The 22,637-nt window shown below is 32.6% G+C and overlaps 1 protein-coding gene across 1 annotated transcript in view; it reads left to right on the plus strand.

Annotated features, from left to right (window-relative positions):
- Positions 1–22,637, plus strand: part of LOC140435099 (tachykinin-like peptides receptor 86C) — a 951,389-nt gene that overhangs the window by 756,451 nt on the left and 172,301 nt on the right. The window contains exon 5 of the mRNA XM_072523804.1: positions 17,047–17,148. Coding sequence (XP_072379905.1) covers positions 17,047–17,148 — 102 coding nt within the window. The remainder of the gene's footprint in view (positions 1–17,046; positions 17,149–22,637) is intronic.

The raw sequence follows: 22,637 nt of genomic DNA on the forward strand, positions 1-22,637 counted from the left end.
TTAATTGGATTAGAACACAAAACTTGCCTGCTAATGTGAGTTTTCTCCAAATCTGCAATTGATTCCCTAAACTGGTTCCAAGCTGTGTGTAAATCTAAAGGTAAAGACTCATCCCAATTTAATTTTAATTGCCATAGTGATTGCATTATTAATTTAGCTTTAATTATAACTGGCCCTACTAGTCCAAGAGGATCAAATATCTGTGAAACTAAAGACAGAACTGTTCTTTTGCTAACCTTTGTGTAATTAGAAAAATTGATTTTATATTGAAGCGAATCTATCTTTGAGTTCCAATAAAGCCCTAATGTTTTTGTTGTAACATCATCTGCAAGATAATGTTCAATGTCTCCCTTTATTTGAATATCCTCATCAAAAATTTCAGGTTTGTTTGATACCCATTTTCTAAGTGAAAATCCTGCTGTGCACAAAATATTATTTAATTCATCCTTTAATGATTTTACTTCTTCAATTGAACTCCCTCCTGTAAGCAAATCATCAACATAAAAATCCTTTAAAATCACCTGGGAAGCTAGAGGCAGGTTCAATTGATTCTCATGAGCTAATTGTTGTAAGCTTCTTATAGCCAAAAATGCTGCTGGAGCGGTCCCATATGTTAGCGTTTTCAGCTTGTATGTCTCAATTGGTTGCTCATCCGAAAACCTCCATAATATTTGTTGTAGTTTTTGCTGAGTTTTGCAAACAAAAACCTGTCGATACATCTTTTCGATGTCTGAAGCTATAACTACATTATGTTTTCGAAAACGAAGAAGAATGCACATTAAATCATCTTGTAATTTTGGTCCGACCATTAGAACATCATTTAATGACAAACCACTGTCAGTTCTAGCTGACCCATCAAACACTACCCTTAATTTTGTAGTTAAAGACGTTTCTTTTAAAACTCCATGATGTGGAAGATAGTAGTTGGGTGTTTCTGAATTGAAGTCAGTTTTATCTTCAACCTTTGACATGTGACCCAACTGGATATATTCCTGCATAAACTCATGGTATTTAATTTTCATTTCCAAATTTTTATTTAATTTATTTTCCAATAATTCAAATCTTTTTAGTGCATTACTATAAGAATCTCCTAAGTCAGAAATGTTTGACCTTGTTGGTAATTTAACAACAAAATGACCGTTTTCATTTTTAATCGTGCTAGCTTCAAACAACTCTTGACAATAAATGTCCTCCTTGGACATAACCTTTTTTGCACCAAATTCTTCTATTAACCAAAATTTTTCAATTTGGTTTTCCAAAACATTAGACGAAAAATTACATACCACTGAATTGTTGCTAACCTTAATTGATTGACTAACTGGCCCTGAAATAACCCATCCCAACTTAGTTTTTTGGAGAATTGGTTGATCTTTGCCAAGTTTTATCTGACCCACACATAATAATTGCCAAAAAACTGATGCTCCCAGTAATACATCAATTTGTTTTGAAACCCCAAATGTTTCATCCGCAAGTACAATGTTTTTAGGAATATTTATAAAATCCAAGTTTAAATCCGAAGTTGGTAAATTGTCAGAAATTTTATCAATTACCAATAAAAATGCATTTGTTTGATAATTGCTAAACTTTGATAAAAGTGTCCCATTTAATGCCTGAGAAATGTTTGTTATACCTTGACCTAAACCTTTAACCGGAATGTGTACCATATCTGCCCGTAATTGTGATTTTTCAAAAAATGAACGTGATATAAAATTTGACTGTGAACCTGAGTCCAATAAAACTCTACATTCATGCAAAATTCCATATTTGTCTTGCATATATACTAAGGCCGTTGAAAGTAAAATATCAGTTTTTAATCTGTATGATATACCTTGCTTAGAATGATTTAAAAAATTAATTGAATCCTGACCTATATCACCCGAATGTGATTCTAAAAAACATGTCTGACCTATATCACCCGAATGTGATTCCAAAAAACCTGTCTGACCCAAAAAGTTTAATTGAGATGTACCTTCCATTGAATTATTATGGAATGCACCTTGTCCCTGAATATGTACTTCCTTTCCCTGATTAGATATGCCATTTCCCTGTGTGTGTGTTTCTTTCTGGGTAGATATACCACAAATTTGTGATTCAACCTTTGATCCGTTGAGTTGAGTTGCATTTGTTTGTAAATGAGAATTGTTTATAAATTTACCATCCATATGTAAAAGAGTATTGTGTCGTTTTCCACAAAGTTTACAACCTCCCCATGTACAATGTTGTACTAAGTGTCCATCCTTTAGACAGTTCCAACATGCTTTTGATTTTGTTACCTCTTGTCTTCTAGCTGACACTGATAAATTATGAAATTTTTTACATGAATAAAAATAGTGCGGTAAATTACAAAGTGCACATTGTTTGGACGTTGCAATGAATGACTTTGATAATGTCATTTTTTGCACCCTTTTTTTTGTTTCCTTTGATATTTGCTCTATATCTTGTTTATCCCTTTCTGAATTTTGTAAGTGTTGTACTTTATGATCTATAAATGCTAAGAATTCCTGTATCGTAGAAAATTCGTTAACTGGACCCTTTTCTTGCCATTCCTTATTTGTGTAATAATCAAGCTTTTTCTCTATGGTACAAAGTAAAAGAACATCCCAATGTTCAACTGGATAACCTAACATACCTAGTGACTTTAAATTTCTTTTTATACAACCTGACAATTTCTTTAATTCTAAACTATTTACCTGAGTTATTTTTGGATATTCATATATAGCTTCAATATGACCACGTGTAATAAGTTTTTTCTTTTCATATGTTTCAGATAAAAGTTGCCATGCAATAGTAAAATTTTTGCTAGTAGTTTTTAGCTGCTCCAGTTCATCCTGGGCATCCCCTATCAAAGCCCTTTTTAAATAGTGAAGCTTGTCAACATCATTTAAATCAGAATTTTCTATGACCATACTAGTAAAACTATCTCTAAATTCTAACCAATGTTGATAACAACCATTAAAAGTTGGAACCTCCAGTGGTGGTAACCGTACATTTTTTAAGCTATTTCGATCTAAACTAGTATTGTGACCTGAGTTTGCTATAGTCTCGTTTAAATTAACTTCATTCTTTAATATAATTTCTGCAGAGGCTATTAGTTTAAAATATGCATCCTGAAAATCTAACCTTTCTTGTAATTGTTCCTCTGATGTGTCTAATAAGTCAATTTCACTTTGTATTTGATCAAAATCATTCCACCATTCTTTGCATTTGTCAACCCTAACTTGTAATTCTACTATTTTATCGTGAGTAAAACTGCTTATAAATGAATCAAATTTTGTAATTTGTGCCTTAAAGATACCACGCTTTCTTTTTAAAACTGTTAACTGATCCATTGCATCGACTATGTATAATATTAATAAAGTTTAAAGCTTGCTATTAATAAATCCTAACAAACCGAAATTATAATAACCTTGTGACACAAATTAATATCTCTCTTATTCCAGGATAGGTATTATAGGAATGAAAAATGTGTACTCACCACATACCATGCCATATAAACTTTTTCACTTGCCGATAAAAAATACACTAACACTTGTTGCTTGTTGATAAAATCCGTTCGAATGACCATAAATAATGTTTTTATTTCTGAGCCTTCAGAAGTATTGTGGACTGTATTCCTTGTATAAAAAATATTTATTCTGACTTTAACACCTTTATTATAATAATTTTATAAAAACTTAAAATTAACAAAACCAAAAAAAGAATGTCTTATTTCTCCTTGACAGCTACGCGCCGTCGTTGTCGCTAATGTTCGATGCATGCGCCCTGTGGTCCGTGCAGGGACGGCTCTTGCACTGTTGACTGCTGAACACAACGTATGGCCTTTATTTAAGTAAGGCTCTGTCAACGTATAACAATATTTTCAGAAATGTTTGGGTCTTTATCGAAGATTTTAATGTCAGTATTAGACTCAGTATAAATCACAGTACATAAGTCCAAAATGTAGCCTGTCTTATAGTCACATAAAACGTAGAATTTAATTCCAAATATGTGCCTTTTAGACGGTACATATTGTTTAAATGCTACTATTTCCATATAAACACCAAACTTTCGTCGATACAAATGTTTCTAAAAGAATACAGAAAACAACGAAAAGCGGTCTTTAAATGGTCTATAACCATTCGCAGCTTGAAAAGGGAGTCTTCTTTGTCAACAAACCGTTAACAAAGAAGACTCTGAAGACTCTGGTCTGAAAAATGTAACATACGCAACAGCATTAAATATCTGTCACGTTATATATTGTGGGAAAAAATGGGGTTATTAGTGGTCTATGGGTGTAGATAGGAAACTGACAGTTGACCAAAAATAATTTATCTTTTGTTTTCGCAGTTAACGACAAAGCTAGACAACAATAAACTTCATTCACATCGGTGTCTTTTCAATTTTCGACACGAGAATTTTGTTCAATATCGCTAAGTTCCACAACGTATTTGTAAAAATTCTAAAATTCAACAATTGCTTTTATAAAATACTCAGAAAGAAATGTTTTGAGACTACATAAAATACTTGGAATATTTTTTAAATTTTCATTCCCACATTCAACACCCTATTGTCATTAAAATTATGAACTATTATACACTACTAGTACAGAATGGTGTACAACACTATGATGATAGTACAAATATACCTCGGGTAACAGCAGGAGAATCACTCTCCTGCTGTCACCAACTATTGAGCTTCTTCAAATTTAAAAATTTTTTAAACTGTTTGCCCATTGTCTAGTGTTCGATAAATGTATTATTTAATGTTTATGGCATTTATAAAATTGTTGAATACCCTATGTTTTTGACGAAATGCCCCTGAAGATGTTCTGAGAGCGAAAGTACTTAAGCAAGATTTTATAAAAAAACTGTGCTCGATATCTGCCTCTTATTTAATTAAAGTTCAAATAATAGGTTTATCAGCAGCTGTAATTCACACAGTTAAATTCTTAAACTAAACTAAATTGAAATAAGGTGCTAAAAACTATCGTACATAAATATGATGAAAGGGAAAGTATATCTCTGAGAGTGCGTGCCTGTGTAAAAAGGTGCGGATTTGTACGGCTCCCGCAGTAAAGCATAAAATTTTGAAATGTATTGTAAATTTTGATATAACGTGCCTAACTTTTTTCTATAGACATTATACGATACGTAAACATTAACTGATAAGCATTCTCTCGGGTTTTTTAAGGCATGACGTTCGTCTTTGATTTTGCCATCTTCTTCCATATATCTTGCCTTTTATTATGAAATGAAGTGTACTATACCTCCCTGGATGACGCATAACGTGGCCAATATATTTCAGTTTGCGTTTTTTGACTGTTCTAACCACATCCGTAAGTTTTTCCATTCGCTGCAAAACAACCTCGTTACGCACTCTATTTACCCAACATATTCGCTGAATTCTTCGATACACTCAAATTTCAAAGGCTGTATCTGTTAAAGTCCAAGATTCTACACCATATAAATGAATAGAGAACACATAACATCTTAATCTAATTGTTGGTCTCTAAAATTCATACAACAAGATTCATTAAAATTTTTTTTCTTTGGGGTGTTTGGGATATAGATATTGTATGGTTGCAATAAAGCTAAATGAATCAGTTAGAATAAGAGTTCGTGAAATGTTAAAGGTGTTTAAATGTTTTAGAGCTTGGTATATGGCATAAAATTCTCTAAAGAGAATTCTCTTTAGAGAATTACAGACCGATTAGCCTCCTCAGCCATATATATAAGTTGTTTACGCGAATACTAGTTAAGAGAATGGAAAGAAAATTAGAGACTTATCAACCAAGGGAACAGGCAGGATTCCGAAAAAGTTACGGAACAAATGACCATCTACAAAGTATAAAAACCCTAATAGAGAAAGCAGTGGAATACAATAAACCTCTAGTTCTAATATTTATCGATTTTCACAAAGCCTTTGACACAGTTGAGCTAAGCAAAATATTACAGGCGCTTAAAGAATGCAGGCTAGATTATAGATACACTAAATTATTATACAAAATATACCTGCAGGTAACAACCACTGTCAGATTACATACTAACAATAATCGCATAAAAATAGAACGGGGGTTAGACAAGGAGACCCAATGTCACCTAAACTTTTTAATACGGTGCTAGAACATGCTTTTAAAAATTTGGATTGGATGACAAAGGGAATAAAAATAGATGGAGAATATCTAAACAACTTACGTTTCGCCGATGATATACTTATAATAGCTGAAGATCTAGGTATGGCAAGAGAGATGGTACAGGAACTCGTTGTGGCTACAGAAAGTGTAGGTTTAAATATAAATATCTCAAAAACAAAAATCATGACCAATTTGGTACCCAACCAGAACATCAGTATTGGTGGGAAAGAAATAGAACTCGTAGATAGATATAAATACCTGGGACATGAAATTATTATTGGCAGGGATAACCAGACTCATGAACTGAAGAGAAGAATCGGCCTTGGGTGGGCAGCATTTGGAAAACAGAGAAACTTTTAAAAGTGAGCTGCCCACATGCCTAAAGAGAAAGGTATTTGATCAGTGCGTCCTCCCAGTCTTGACGTACGGAGCAGAAACACTTACCTTAACAAAAGCAGCAGCTACCAAACTGAGAGTCACGCAGAGAAGAATGGAGCGGTCTATGTTAGGAATAACTATGCGAGACAGAATAACCAACGAATACATCAGGAGAAGAACCGGAGTGACTGACATCATCGAGAAGATAGCCAGACTAAAATGGAGATGGGCACGACACATAGCCAGAATGACAGATGGGCGATGGACAAAGAGGTTATTGGAATGGAGGCCAAGGGAAGACCAGAGAAGCGTCGGTCGACCACCTACAAGATGGACTGACGATTTAAGAAGACTCAATAAAAACTGGATGAGAGCGGCGCAAGATAGACGGGGTTGGAAACATGAGGAAGAGGCCTATGTTCAGCAGTGGACTCTTGAGGCTGGCTGATGATATGGCATAAAGTTCCGCGGTGAAGATGGTTGTTTCTGAGGGAAGTTTAAAGATAAGATTAGATTAAGTATTATTAAAATGGGAATAAGCCACAATTAAAGGTTAAAGTACGTTTATTGACGTTTCAATTTCCACTTCGGAAATCGTTCTCAAAATACAAACATTAGTAAATTGACAAATCAATTAATGACAAATAATTACTCTAATATGCCACAAGAAAATAGCTTCAGAACAATAGTAAGATTAGATGTTGGGAAAACTATAGCTGAACCTACACCATCATAAGATTTAGACGCATCTGTGAAGATAGTAATAAAATTTGTATGTGCTTCTAAAAATTTATTTAGCTTTTAATAAAGTAATGGGAGTATTTCGTTTATAGAATTAAGTAAGAGTAGATACACACTCAGGTGCTTTTACTGTCCAGGAGAAGGATGGTCAAGGTTTGTTGGAAGATCGATTGGGAAACCAATGTCTAGGGAGTTGAGTGCTATCGTCACTTATACTATACTTTCGTGTAAATTTATTTGAGATAGGGTTGATGGTTTTTATTTGCTGCTGCGAGTCTGATGGAAATTGTACACTATACCTAGACAATCTATAGTTAATTTAATTAATATAAGATAGGAAAATTAAATTTGAATTATAAGTAAAAAGTAACTATTAAACAAATTATATGAAAGAATTAAGACTTACATATCAGATAAAAGAAGGTTTTTTTGTCATGTATAATTATGTAGCTCACCACCAACCTCGTAGGGCCCATTTACTCAGATATGGAAATAAATATGTAATCTTTATTTTTTGTTGTATGTGACCAATCCATATGTAGGTAATAGGGAGGTTTTATCTCAAATTATGAATTTGTTTAGTTGTTGTTGCTTTTGTTAGATGTAGTTCTATTATGTCTATAACTATAGAACAAAAACATATATTGTAAGCCTTGAAACCGGTAGCCTAGAAATTTTTCAACAATGAAAAACTTACTTAAGATTTTGACGATCATTGTCTCTCCTACTTCCCTTTTCATCGTTTAAAGACTTCTCATACCTCGTGAATATATGAATTTAAAAAATATTGTAATTATCTACCATTCTAACATTCTTCAATATATTTTTTGAGACGAGACATGTTTTTTCTTAATAAATGGTTATATATTTATTCAAATGTGGTAAAGAACCTTACCTTATTTAAAAGAACGTGTTTCGTCTGTCTGTTAAATATATCTCTCGTATTTTTAAATTTTGGTAGCTTGATGTATATCTGTCACACTGATATAACATAAAAAGTAAATTTTTTATGAGATGTTTTGCAGAAGGTACGTTGAGATCAAGATTTACGAGACTGCTTAAAGCTAAGACTTCTTATTTTCGAGATTTATGCGGATATCACTGTGACAAATTGTTGTACGAGACAATATACTAGAGTTTTAATAAAACGTGTCTGGAGGGATCGATCAGGATAAATTGGTTTTGCATAGAATTTATTATATCTTTAGAAAGCAAAATAAGTGAAGGATACAAGCTGTGAATCCCAAAGAAAAGTAATAGTTGAAATGGAAGTGGAATAATAGAAGTTGCCAGGATCGTAACCCGCAATTTCAGTAAAATTTCTATGGTTTTCGCAAAAAATGGTATGTACAAAATTGAAAAAAAAGTAATAGGAGAAGGCTTTGAAATTTACTTAGCATTCAGTTATTGCACATTACTTACGTATAGTTGCAAAGGTAAATATCTTGTGGCATTATTTATTTCTAGAATGCATATAGTGTACAAATATAATGCAGCTTTTGACATACTGGCAGCTCGAAAAACTGGAAATGACTGCATAAACCTAAACTTAAAAATATTAAAACCGTTCAAGATCAACATCCTAAAAATCCACTTTAACTCTAGCCCACAAACAAATTTGGTATGTAGCACATGCTAACATATTTTACAAAAGTGCTTATAGGATCAGGGGTATAAAATTTTTAAAGCTAACGACTAGTGATTTTGCCCAACAATTGTCATCTACAGTCATTCAATTCAATTTTTTCTGGTTTCGACCAATTTTTTCTAACTCCATCCACGTTCTTCTCACTTCCTCCAATTTTTTCTTACTCTAACACGCTCTAACCAATTTATATTTGCCTCTTTTTAATTTTTTTAACTCCTGACTGAATTCATTTAATTTGATATAAATTATAATATATTACTGACTGAATTATATTATATTACTTTTACTTTACCATGGAACTAGAAACTAACTCCATCAACTTTCTTGACTTATCCATTACCAGACTACATGACCACTTTTGCTTTGGTATCTATCCTAAACCTACACAAACAAATCAGATCATCCACTCCTCCTCTAACCATCCTATGTCACAGACGCTCTCTGTATTTCCCAGTTTCATTTATAGGCTTTATTGTGTACTTTTTTCTGCATCTGAGTTCAATAAATAATTAAACATAATTAAACAAATTACAGTTAACGATGGTTATGGTCCATCTATACTAGATAAACTGTAACACTAAAGAGGGCTTAGATTCCTCCCATATTTCCCCCATATATGCTTTTTTACCTTTCCATTATCCCAAACTATCCGAAAGAATCGAATAAATCATAAATTCTTCTTACAACATCAAAATTTCATTTAAAGCTCCCCCTTGAAAAGATTTTAACCAATGCTAAGGATCCCTTACATTACATTATCCGCAGTGGTGTATACAAACTCTCTTGTTTAGATTGCGATGTTATCTATATTGGTAGAACTTATAGATCTTTATCCAACAAATCCTCCGAACACTCGAAGAGAGAGTCCACATCTGCCTTTTCACACCAATTAAAAGTCAACCAGCATCAAGTTAAGATTCCTAAAGGGGTCAAATTAACACATAATATTCGAAAAAGAAATATATTCTGTTTAAACCTATATGAAGATTTAGAGATCATTAAAGACACGAAGAACAGTCACAGCTTCAACATATCAACAGACAGACTTCACTTAACCGTAACTTTGTTTCCTCGACAATTCTTTTCGTAATCTCCACATATGCTTTATTTTACTTAATAACCTTCCATATCTTCTTTTGCTTATCTACCAACCAACGATTTTTCAGCATTATCAGCATACTCCCTCACCTCATTAACTGCAATCAAACCTCGCTCATATTAATCTCAATCGTATTAACGTCTCTCTCCTTCATCTTAATCTCTTGATAACTACGATAATAGTCAGAAATACGTATATACGGTTACCTTTTATCAATATAGCTATTTTTGTTTATATTCTTTTGTTTTATATATTAGCTGATTTGGCCACGCCCTATTATGGTCAATTTATTTATCAAAGTTAAGTACTACACTGATACGCTTTAGAACAATTTAAAAAATACTTGAATAAAATCAAAATAAATATATAAAAATGAACTAAGTAAAACCTATCTGTTTTGTTTATTTTATTCTAATATTTTATAGAATTTAATGAAAATACACTAGGAAACTAAGTTCCTGTAGCTGGCTGTATACCATATATCACAAAAAATTTTTATTTCAAATCTTAAAAGTATAGTAAAAGGTATAAATAAAATATCCAAATGGGCTATATCACAAATACAGAACGTTTTCGGAATGTAAATTCCATCATCAGTGTAACCTGAAAGTAATTAACCACTTTAATTAAAAAGAACGTAAGATTTAAAATGTTGACTAAGGTTATGCAAAATGTGGTTAATACTTACAAAGTAAACATGCTATGAGTCTCTAAAATATATGGGTGAAAACCTTTTAAATGTTATTAATTTATAAATATGTTACATTATATGTTATTAAAACTTAGGATGTTTAAGTTACCGTTGGAATTGGTAACATGGCAACGTATGGCTCTACATCGGTTACTTGGTCCTGAGATAAAGTGTCTTCGAGGACCTGTTGATAACAACTGATAAAAATGACAATATTGACATGTTAGGACGGATGTCGAAACAAAGCAGTCAGTGCAACTTACGGTAGTTGTCTAAAACGACAGAAGCCAGCATTATTTAAAATTAAATAAATTAAAATTGTAATAATATAACAGTATCAACCATCAATGTTGTAGTCTGTAATGTGAATTTGTCCTGTATTTATGTTGAAAAACATTGAAAAAATTTGTTTTATAAATTAATTTAGGTAAACTGGAGTACATAAAATTTTGTAGGTATCGATAGGCAACCAACTAGACATGTGTCTAAATTTCTTTGTTCTTAACTAAAGATTTTAACATCAGGTCCTGTATGTTATAAAACATTTGGGTTACATTAGATCATATAATGATTTCTAATCAAACGTTTAATAACTTGGGTCAGTATATATCCAACTCCAAAGACCCCATCAATTATATGAACCGTAATGGTGTTTATAGACTCAAATGTTCTGATTGTGATGCCACCTACATAGGAAGAACATGTAGATCATTGTCTTCACGCTTTCTAGAGCACACAAAAAGAGAAAACACTTCCACTTTCTCTCAACATCTTAAAAAACATAACCACACCCTCAATATCCCAGAAGACGTTTCACTTATTTATAATATCTCTCAAAAAAACTTTCTCAAACTAGACTTATATGAAGACCTAGAAATTATTAAAGAAAAACAGAGAAGTCCAAATTATGTTAATCGCCATGTCTCATTCAATCGAGACTTCCTTCCGCTCCATCGTCAACTATTCTCATAACCCACATTCTTACTTTACTTCTTCATTAGTATTAGATTTTTCATTCTTCTTATATCATCTATTAAATCTACTTAGTCCTATCAAACTTTTTTCAATATATCCAACTCCCCTTTTTCCTCACTTCTTTCTAGGAATCTAAGCGCCAAGTCTGACCCCACACCTAATATTCTCCATGCTCCTTTTCTACAAACTAAATTCAGAGCTTATTATTCCACTTCCCCTTCAAAAATTTTTTCATTACCATACATCTTTACCTACTTAACCACATATCATCACATTTTCATATTGTTTTCACTACACTTTATTTTACTTATCCACTTTCCCTCAGGGTTTGGTTCAGAATCTCTGGAGACTTCAGCCTCTTGTAGAGTCTTTTCTCCTTTCACAATAATATTAAAACATAACATAACTTTAGTAAATTTAACAGAGCCACCTTAAAACCCAACTACTCTTGCAGTTTTTACATATCGTTACAATACACACCAAAAGCCTACCTACCTTATCTTCATCTACCTACCTTAAACTCAAACCTTCCTTACAATACTTGTAAGTTGCCTACATTTGGCGCAACTCAACGACTGTACAATATTGTACAGGCGACTTGTATTGTACGACTTGTACATTATTTTCATTTCAGTAGATTTTAATATTTTTAATTTTTAATTTTAATATTGAATTAATGCACAAAGTTAAATTTTTAACTTCATTGCAGAGAAAATATTGAAAAATAGTTATTTTTAATTCTAAACAAAAGTAATTCTGTCAAAAATAAAAATATTTTACTCTCGAGTAAAAATCATATGTTTTAAAACATTTCATATACAACTAATAAAAGTTTATATTTGATGGTATATGGTATAAATCAGAATATATAACTGTTTGTATGGGAAAATAAGACTTATTTTACTATTTTCCTTACAATTTCATCTATTTTATCAAGTTTAGGCGAAACGAAAAAATTAAATAAACGTCACTTTGAAGTTTCGTAAACGTCACTTTATGTTTAAATAAACTACTGTAGAGGTACTGTAAAGAATATTTTTTTATAAAAGTATAATGTAACTGTTTGTATTGGAAAATAAAGCCGTTGCTTCTACTATTTTTCTTATATTTTCTTACATATTAAATTTTCCTAGAATTTCAAATATTTCAAAACCAAAATTGGCCAAATCGATTTAGTAGTTCTCGATTTATTATAAAAAAAAGTTATAAAGAATAAAATGATGCTTTTTAAATGTCATTTTATGATATTACAAAACTACATGGATTAAATGAACTAAAACTGTAGAGGTGAAGTCGTATAATAGTTATTTATTTATCAACAAGGGTATTATATAGATGTTTATGTTACAAACTCTAGGGCCTGTGGCCCGAGGGTTTGTAAGTCACCAAATATATCAAAAAGACTAATTCAGGAAAGCTCTAAAATGGGACTGAAAGGTAATATTAATAAATCGAAGTACATGGAGATCTCGAACAAAAAGGAATAAACACCAGTGGATCCTTTAAATTGGAGGTGGAGGATAGATCAGTTGTAAAATTCGAGAAGGTGGATGACTATATGTACTTAGATACTCTTATTGATCAGACATGTAAGGAAGAAACTGAAATCAACCTGAGACTGACCAAGAGCAACAGGTGTGCTGGAGCCATGAGCAAAATAATTAAGGCCAAAGATATATCTCGTAATACAAAAATAAGAGTTTACAAAACTATAATTAGACTCACAATTCTATACGCTGCCGAGACATGGACTATGAACAAAACCATACAGAACACCTTGGAAGCGTGGGAAAGAAAATTACTTCGCAGAATGTTTTTTGGAAAAGTACTAGAGGGAGAATGGAGAAGACGAGCTAATGTAGAAATGTACCATTTGTATGCTAACCCTACAATAACAAAAGTGGTAAAAAAACGTAGACTAGAATGGCTCGGTCATCTAGAAAGAATGCAAGGTAATAGACTAGTCAAGAATATTGCTTGAACAGTACCTGAGGGCAAATAAAAGAGAGGAAGGCCAAGAAAGAAATGGAGAGATGTAGTGATGGAAGATGTCAGAGAGATAGGAATCAGAGATTGGAAGCTGATAACTAAGAACAGAAAAGGATGGAAATTATCCATCCAGCAATGGGCCTAAAAGGCCTGTTAACGCTGTACATACATACAGTTTGTCATTTCATCTACAAATAAATATGTTCTAAAAAATCCGAAAATTCGATTTCATTTTGACAATATACGAGTATTTACTAGTAGATATTCTATCGTCCGTGTTATGTTGCTACGCTACGGAAATGCTGTCAAACTAAAACCGTGAAAATGCTAGATATTTTTAAGATCAATAATTTAATCTAAATATCACCGAATCCTTTCAGAATTGCCAGTTTTATGTGAATTCTAAATATTGTTTTAAAATGTTGTTAAACAAAGATGTGTCTATAGTTTATTTTTATGAACGAGAGAGTAATTAGCATAATTTTAACTGGTAGCTCCGACCACTCCATGGGCGTGATCAATATTAATTGAAAAATTACTTTGAATAATTGTAAAAAATAAATGAATTATTTCAGTGTTATAAAGTGTTATGTGTATGTAAACAAAAGTGACCTCTTTTATCACACACTATATTAGAACTGACTGGCCTACATTAAAAAGGGTTTTAAAAAATTCACATTTTTTTTAATTTTTAAAAATTACAAAAGAGAAAAAGAGTTTTTAAAACCGTCTAAGGTATGTTAAATAGATGAGTAAAAATATTAATATAAAACTTACAGCTACTTGTTACAAATCCAAATCAGATTCAGAAGATGAACTTTCAAAACCAAGATTTATAATAACTGGCTCGATCATTTTATCAGTAATATTGTCCAGCTTCCACATTTTTTCCTCTTCTTTAATAGTGTGATTTACTGCCTTTTCCCAGTTTTCAGGTTTTACATTATTTACGGCCTCCAAAAACAACTGTTTAACATCATGAATTTTAAAAGTGGTATTTTTTCTTGAAACTTCACTCTTTATCTGTGCCCATACCAGTTCAATCGGGTTTAATTCACAATGATATGGTGGGGATCTAAGTACTGTCATTCCACGATTTTTGGCAATTTCATCAATTTCGTATTTTTTAAATTTTTCTTTATGAAGGGCACACAACGAATAAAGTTCCTTTCTTATAGATCCGGGATGGTACGTAATATTTTTTGAACTCAGCCAATTCTGCAAGTCTTTTTTTAACCACTTGGTTGTGGGCAGTCCTTCTATAAGTCTGGAGTGATAACTTGCATTATCCATTACTATTACACAGTTCTTAGGAAGAAGATCTATCATTTGTTCGAACCATTCTTGAAAGACATCAGCGTTCATGTCTTCATGGTAGTCACCGGTACGAGTTGATTCAAAAGTTAATAAACCACCTTCAACAAAACCGTCTGAACTGCCAATGTGTACTATTATCAGCCTGCGTTCCTTTCCTGATGGTGGGTTTAAACCAGTAGATAAGTTATTTACAAAAGCGTGCCTTTGACTTGTAACAGTTTCATCCTGCCAAAATTTATTTGGTGTATGACCCTCGTTGATCCATGTTTCATCAAGATAAAATATTTTTCTTTTTTGGTTTCTCATTTCCTTTATGGTTCTTAGAAAATGTCTTCTCCATATGACAATATCGCTTCTTTCTAATAAAATAGACTTTCTGGGATTCTTTTTCCAGCGGAAGCCTATTTCTTTTAAAAGTTTCCATAACGTACTTCGACTCATTTCAGGTTAATCCTTATCATCTCGAATTGAGACAAGAACTTTATCCAATGTTGGAAATTCTTGTCTAAAGAAGAATTCATGCACTTTCCATCGAAGTCCTTCTTTAAAATGATATTCTATTTAAAATTTTGGTTTCCCTGGAGCATTACGTGGCATTTGAAAACTACCACATTTCTCTTCTTTAATAACTCTGTAAATCGTAGATTTCCCAACACCAAGTGTACTGCTAACTAACTCAACGGTCTCATCAACACTTTCACATAAACGTTTGTCTGTAAATGATTTAAAACAATTAAATATTAATGTTTTTTCATTAACTGTTAGAGAACCAATTTTTTGGCGTTTACACGGCACTTCCAAATTTTCCATAACACTAGTATACACAATAAACTGCACCTTGCAACTGAAGTACCTACTTTTAGTGAACTGTTAAGAATTTTGAATACGCCACTTGGACCTTCCTATATACAAAATGGAAAAACCCACTATCACATTTTCTGTGGAATAAGTTTAGAAGGTAATTATCTAGTCAATTACTGCCGTAGATTCCTGGAATTAAAGAATTAAATGTTTGATTGTTGAAACCCTTACTTCGTGGAATGCACTCATTTCAGATAAAATAAAACGTTTTAGTTTATCTAAAGAATTAAACTTTATTTTGCAAATAGGCAAAGAATTAAACTTTATTTTGCAAATAGATAAAATAAAACGTTTTATTTTATCTAAAGAATTAAACTTTATTTTGCAAATAGGTAGGTACTTATTAAACTTTTATTGGTTATATATAACCAATAAAATAAACATCTTACATTTCTTGCAAATTCATTAGTACCTGTTAACCTCCATCACTCCGACACTGGCAACCTTATTTAGGGATTAGTAACCCTCACAACTATTGTATTCTATTCTGCTCCAACCTTTATACCTGGTGGTCATACTCAATTTAAAATTGTTTTCCTATATACTTCTGTAAACTTGTTGACAAATATCTGGTCACCCGTATCAACAGTTTAGGGATTTGCATACATAATTTATTGTTTTATTACTCTCTCATACATAAAAATACACTATAATAAGTTATCTTTTTGTTTGTATATACGCCCGTGTGGGCATAAAGTACACTATTACGTAGTTGGTAACTAAGCAATAAAAACACAATAATAAACTAGTATGACATAAAATATTTATAAATAAACTAGAAGCAACATAACACGGACGATTTTTAGGACTCGGATTTTTTAAAACATATTTATTTGTAGATGCAATAACAAACTAGTATCACATTAAAGTTTGTGTGCATCGCGGGTATTAATAGATGTATATGCCCTCGGGCGACTTACAAACCTTCGGAACAGAGGCCCTCGGGTTTGTAACATCGTCGCCCTCTGGGCATAAACATCTATTTAATATCCTTGGTACATAAATAACTATTAAATTTACAATTAAAAAACTAATGGTCATTCATCGGGACAAAAATATTCTATCTCCTAAGTTGGAACAACAAATACATTTTCACAAAATTTTATTGCATATAATAAACCGGAAAAAATAAATATATCTTTTTTTTTCCAACAGCAACTGAGTAGTTTAAGGGAGTAATTCAATTACAGACCCTTCTGTTTTGAGCACTTCTCCAATTACATTTTTTGTTTCAGGAACTGGCCATTTGGAAACTTGTACTGCACCGTTAGCAACTTTATTGCCAATGCCACGGTAGCTGCTAGCGTTTTTACACTTACAGGAATTTCCTGCGACAGGTATGTAACAATTCAAAGCTATTGTTAAAACTAAAGTTTGTAACTGTGTGATTAAAATTTTCAATAAAAATTGGAAAAGTTTACTACAACTACCTTTTAGCTGATACCAATTATTTTTGATTTTCAGAAATTTATATTGTTTTATTATAATTATTTATTGTTTTAAGTTGAATGCCAAGAAATTATTACAACTTTCTGAATTAAAAAATATTAAAAGTATTACAATTTTAATATACTGATATTCTTTTTTCGAATCTGATAATGCGTATTGACATTGTTGAACTTCCTTCTGATAATTTTGATCCTGATTCGAATATCAAAGACATGGATCTATTAGAAGACGTGCCCGACAGATTAGAAATTTTTTTTGGCTGCTTTGGGCGTTTCTTATACAAGCACAAAATCAAATGGTAATGTAATAAGGGTTTAACAACAACAAAAACGAATAAAAAAACCTTTGGAAGTAATGATGAAATTGATAGTTCTACTATTAATATTTATTACTATTTAATAAAGCAGTTACTAAAACGAAAGTTGCCTGTTGATCATTTCCACCATATAAAGATACTAAAAAACGTTCGCCAAGAAATAATGACGTTCTGCTGGCTAGCTCAGGATTTTTTTGTGAAATTTTGATGAATTTAAGTTTTCCTGATCTTGTAAGCTACTAATGTTTGTCGTATCCTGAAAATGAATGAAGAAACAGCAAATTCTCTGCAATGACGTCGCCATATATAAAACTTGGCGGACAGTATAATTGGGCGACTAACACCCTTTTAAGGGTTTAAAAATATTTGACAATTTGGACACACCACATTGGACTGTTCCTTTCCTAATACCATGAGCAAGACAAGAATATCAATGTCCTCTTCTACGATAGTCACAGAATCATAGTCTGCTCAAGCGCAGAACGGATTATGATTGTATCTACATCAGATTGTTACTGTACTAAGAAATTAAGCTTGCAATTATATTGGTACGGTGCTCTTATTAAACTTTATCTCTGTCCATTGGTGCTTCTTTGCGCAACGCAATCTCACGAGGTGAGGCAAGTTTTGTGGTGGTGAAATGGGTCGATAATAAATTAATAATAACATAGGAATGTTACATAGATAATAGATTTAAAATGATATGAATAATATATATGAAATGTTTGATACAAAAACACTTTGATGACCCCAAAACAAATCTTTATTGACTACATATCAAACACAACTGGTTGAATATTTTACCTGTAACCTCTGAAATATAATGCGATAATTAGCAGTACATGAGCGTCGCGAGTGGGGTTTATAATTACATGGCCAATACATTACATCACCCCATCCTAAACTCTACCTATAACTAAATTCAGGAACACAACAAAACTAAACTTCTTAATACTATATTTCGAATCCAAAACGTTTTGGTTCTTTTCTAGATCTAATTGAACGTCTATGTGGGATGCCTGACTCTTGGATAACATCACTATCCTTTTGAGAGTCTAGCTGAGGCTCCCCACCTAGATTTCCTGTTGAGTTTGTAGCGGCTTGGATAACATTTTCCTTGTTATTTTGAATATTATTTTCCTCTGATCTATCGTGCATCGTCTCAGAAAATGTAATACCTTCTAAATTACTATTAAAAACTATTTTAATTTGATTACGTCTTTTTCACGTAAGTTTACTACCTAACGGATTTACCAAATATGCTCTTCTACCTAAAATTCGTAAAATCTTTGCTTTGCACCAAGACACCTTGGTGTTTCTATAATCTTTAACTAAAACGATATCCCTCACTACAAACTCTACCTGTCTCCTCCCCCTATAATATTTCTTATTATTTTCTTGCGCTTGCATCAAGTTACGTCTAATTTGTGTTAAATCAACTGGGTTTGATTGTTGTTTTTGTAAATTAACAGGTTTAATTAAATCTAGACGCGTTCGCAAAGCCCTTCCAAAAAATATCTTAGCGGGAGAAGTACCTGTCGATAGGTGCACTGTGTTCCTATATGTTAATAAAAATTTAGACAATGATAAATTAATATTTCTTTGATCAATATCTTTTAACAAAAAATGCTTGACTGTTTTAACGCTATTTTCAGCAGCACCGTTGCAATGTGCTGAAAAAGGAGGTATTGTTATATGTTTAATACCATTAATTGAAGTAAAATGTTTAAATTCCTGCGATGTTAGCTGCGGGCCATTATCGCTAGAGGAAGCGGAGGCGTAGAATGTCATGGCTGCGCAACCTGAGAGAGTGGTACGGATGTACATCAAATGAACTTTTCAGAGCAGCCGTCTCAAAAGTCCGAATAGTTATGATGATTGCCGACCTCCGCCGCGGAGATGGCACTTGAAGAAGAAGAAGATTATCGCTGACAAGTACTTCCGGTAAACCATAACGGGCAAGACACTCCCTAAGTTTAGCAACCGTAGCCATTGAGGTGATTGAAGACATTGGACAAACTTTCACCCATTTAGAAAAAGCATCCAAAATTATAAGAAAATTAGTTTTTCGTGTTTCGGCAAAATCTATATGCACGCGTGACCAAACATTTTAAGGAATGCTCCAGCCTTGCAAAGGAACCTTAGGTGGATCTGCCTGCATGCTCTGACAAGGAATGCAATTCTTGGTGAGAACTTCAATTTCTGTATTTAATGATGGCCACCAAATATAAAACCTAGCTAATAATTTCATCTTAACTATACCAAAGTGAGCTGTATGCAATTCATTTAGTAATTTATTTCGTAGTTTACTAGGAACAATTACTCTTTGTCCCCACAATAAGACGCCATCTTCAATAGATATTTCATTTCGTTTAAGAAAGTAGGGTTTAATTTCTAATTCAACATTTTTTGGCCATTTGATCATAACATATTTAGTTACACGAGACAAAATCGTATCTAATTCTGTTTCTTTCCTTATCTCATACACATTAATAGGAATTTCTTCGCTTTCTACTAAATAATGTAAATTAACAGTTTCCTCTATATTAAACTTAGAATAATCTAGCCTTATCGATTTATTTGAAGGCAATCTACTTAAAAAGTCTGCTACATTTTTTTGTGTCGATCGCTGCAATCTATTGGCCGCCGTAACCGGTATCCCATTTTTAGGGCCAAAAATGGATACTAACGCCTTGTTATCTGTAATTAAATTGAACTTCTTCCCATATAAATATTGGTAGTAAACGTTTGATTTCCCCCACAATATCCGTTGCTTCTTTATCTAGAGTCGAATAAGCCTTTTCGGTATCGCTGAGCGTTCTAATAGCAAAATAGATTGGTTTCTTGCTACCATCTTTAAAACCATGCGAGAGAATAGCTCCGATCCCATAATCTGAACTTTCAACCGTCAAATTTAATTCTAAGGTTGGATCGTAATGAACTAATACTAGATCTGAAGCTAACATTTGTTTAATAGTGTCAAAAGCTAATTGACATTCTTCATCCCAGTGCCAAACTACATTTTGTTTTAAAAGCTTATATAAACAATGAACAATGTTTGGGAGATTTGGAATAAATCGATTATAATAATTTATACTTCCCAAAAACGATTTTAGTTGTGTCACGTTCGTAGGTTATGGGATTTCCTCAATAGCTCAATAGAAAAAACAAATCTTTATTGACTACATATCAAACAAAACTGGTTGAATATTTTACCTGTAACCTCTGAAATATAATGCGATAATTAGCAGTACATGAGCGTCGCGAGTGGGGTTTATAATTACATGGCCAATACATTACATCATTCCATCCTAAACTCTACTTATAACTAAATTCAGGAACACAACAAAACTAAACTTCTTAATACTATATTTCGAATCCGAATCCTATATTTTGTTTTGGTTCTTTTCTAGATCTAATTGAACGTCTATGTGGGATGCCTGACTCTTGGATAACATCACTATCCTTTTGAGAGTCTAGCTGAGGCTCCCCACCTAGATTTCCTGTTGAGTTTGTAGCGGCTTGGATAACATTTTCCTTGTTATTTTGAATATTATTTTCCTCTGATCTATCGTGCATCGTCTCAGAAAATGTAATACCTTCTAAATTACTATTAAAAACTATTTTAATTTGATTACGTCTTTTTCACGTAAGTTTACTACCTAACGGATTTACCAAATATGCTCTTCTACCTAAAATTCGTAAAATTTTTGCTTTGCACCAAGACACCTTGGTGTTTCTATAATCTTTAACTAAAACGATATCCCCCACTACAAACTCTGCCTGTCTCCTCCCCCTATAATATTTCTTATTATTTTCTTGCGCTTGCATCAAGTTACGTCTAATTTGTGTTAAATCAACTGGGTTTGATTGTTGTTTTTGTAAATCAACAGGTTTAATTAAATCTAGACGCGTTCGCAAAGCCCTTCCAAAAAATATCTTAGCGGGAGAAGTACCTGTCGATAGGTGCACTGTGTTCCTATATGTTAATAAAAATTTAGACAATGATAAATTAATGTTTTTTTGATCAATATCTTTTAACAAAAAATGCTTGACTGTTTTAACGCTATTTTCAGCAGCACCGTTGCAATGTGCTGAAAAAGGAGGTATTGTTATATGTTTAATACCATTAATTAAAGTAAAATGTTTAAATTCCTGCGATGTTAGCTGCGGGCCGTTATCGCTGACAAGTACTTCCGGTAAACCATAACGAGCAAAACACTCCCTAAGTTTAGCAACCGTAGCCATTGAGGTGATTGAAGACATTGGACAAACTGCCACCCATTTAGAAAAAGCATCCAAAATTATAAGAAAATTAGTTTTTCGTGTTTCGGCAAAATCTATATGCACGCGTGACCAAACATTTTGAGGAATGCTCCAGCCTTTCAAAGGAACCTTAGGTGGATATGCCTGCATGCTCTGACAAGGAATGCAATTCTTGGTGAGAACTTCAATTTCTGTATTTAATGATGGCCACCAAATATAAGACCTAGCTAATAATTTACTAGGAACAATTACTCTTTGTCCACACAATAAGACGCCATCTTCAATAGATATTTCATTTCGTTTAAGAAAGTAGGGTTTAATTTCTAATTCAACATTTTTTGGCCATTTGATCATAACATATTTAGTTACACGAGACAAAATCGTATCTAATTCTGTTTCTTTCCTTATCTCATTCACATTAATAGGAATTTCTTCGCTTTCTACTAAATAATGTAAATTAACAGTTTCCTCTATAGTAAACTTAGAAGAATCTAGCCTTATCGACTTATTTGAAGGCAATCTACTTAAAAAGTCTGCTACATTTTTTGTGTCGATACATGCTTTATAATAAAATTGAAAATACTGCATATCGCTGCAATCTATTGGCCGCCGTAACCGGTATCCCATTTTTAGGACCAAAAATGGATACTAACGCCTTGTTATCTGTGATTAAATTGAACTTCTTCCCATATAAATATTGGTAGAAACGTTTGATTCCCCACACTATAGCCGTTGCTTCTTTATCTAGAGTCGAATAAGCCTTTTCGGTATCGCTGAGCGTTCTACTAGCAAAAT

Source organism: Diabrotica undecimpunctata, chromosome 2, assembly GCF_040954645.1.
Source record: "Diabrotica undecimpunctata isolate CICGRU chromosome 2, icDiaUnde3, whole genome shotgun sequence".
In the NCBI taxonomy this organism is placed as follows: Eukaryota; Metazoa; Arthropoda; class Insecta; order Coleoptera; family Chrysomelidae; genus Diabrotica; species Diabrotica undecimpunctata.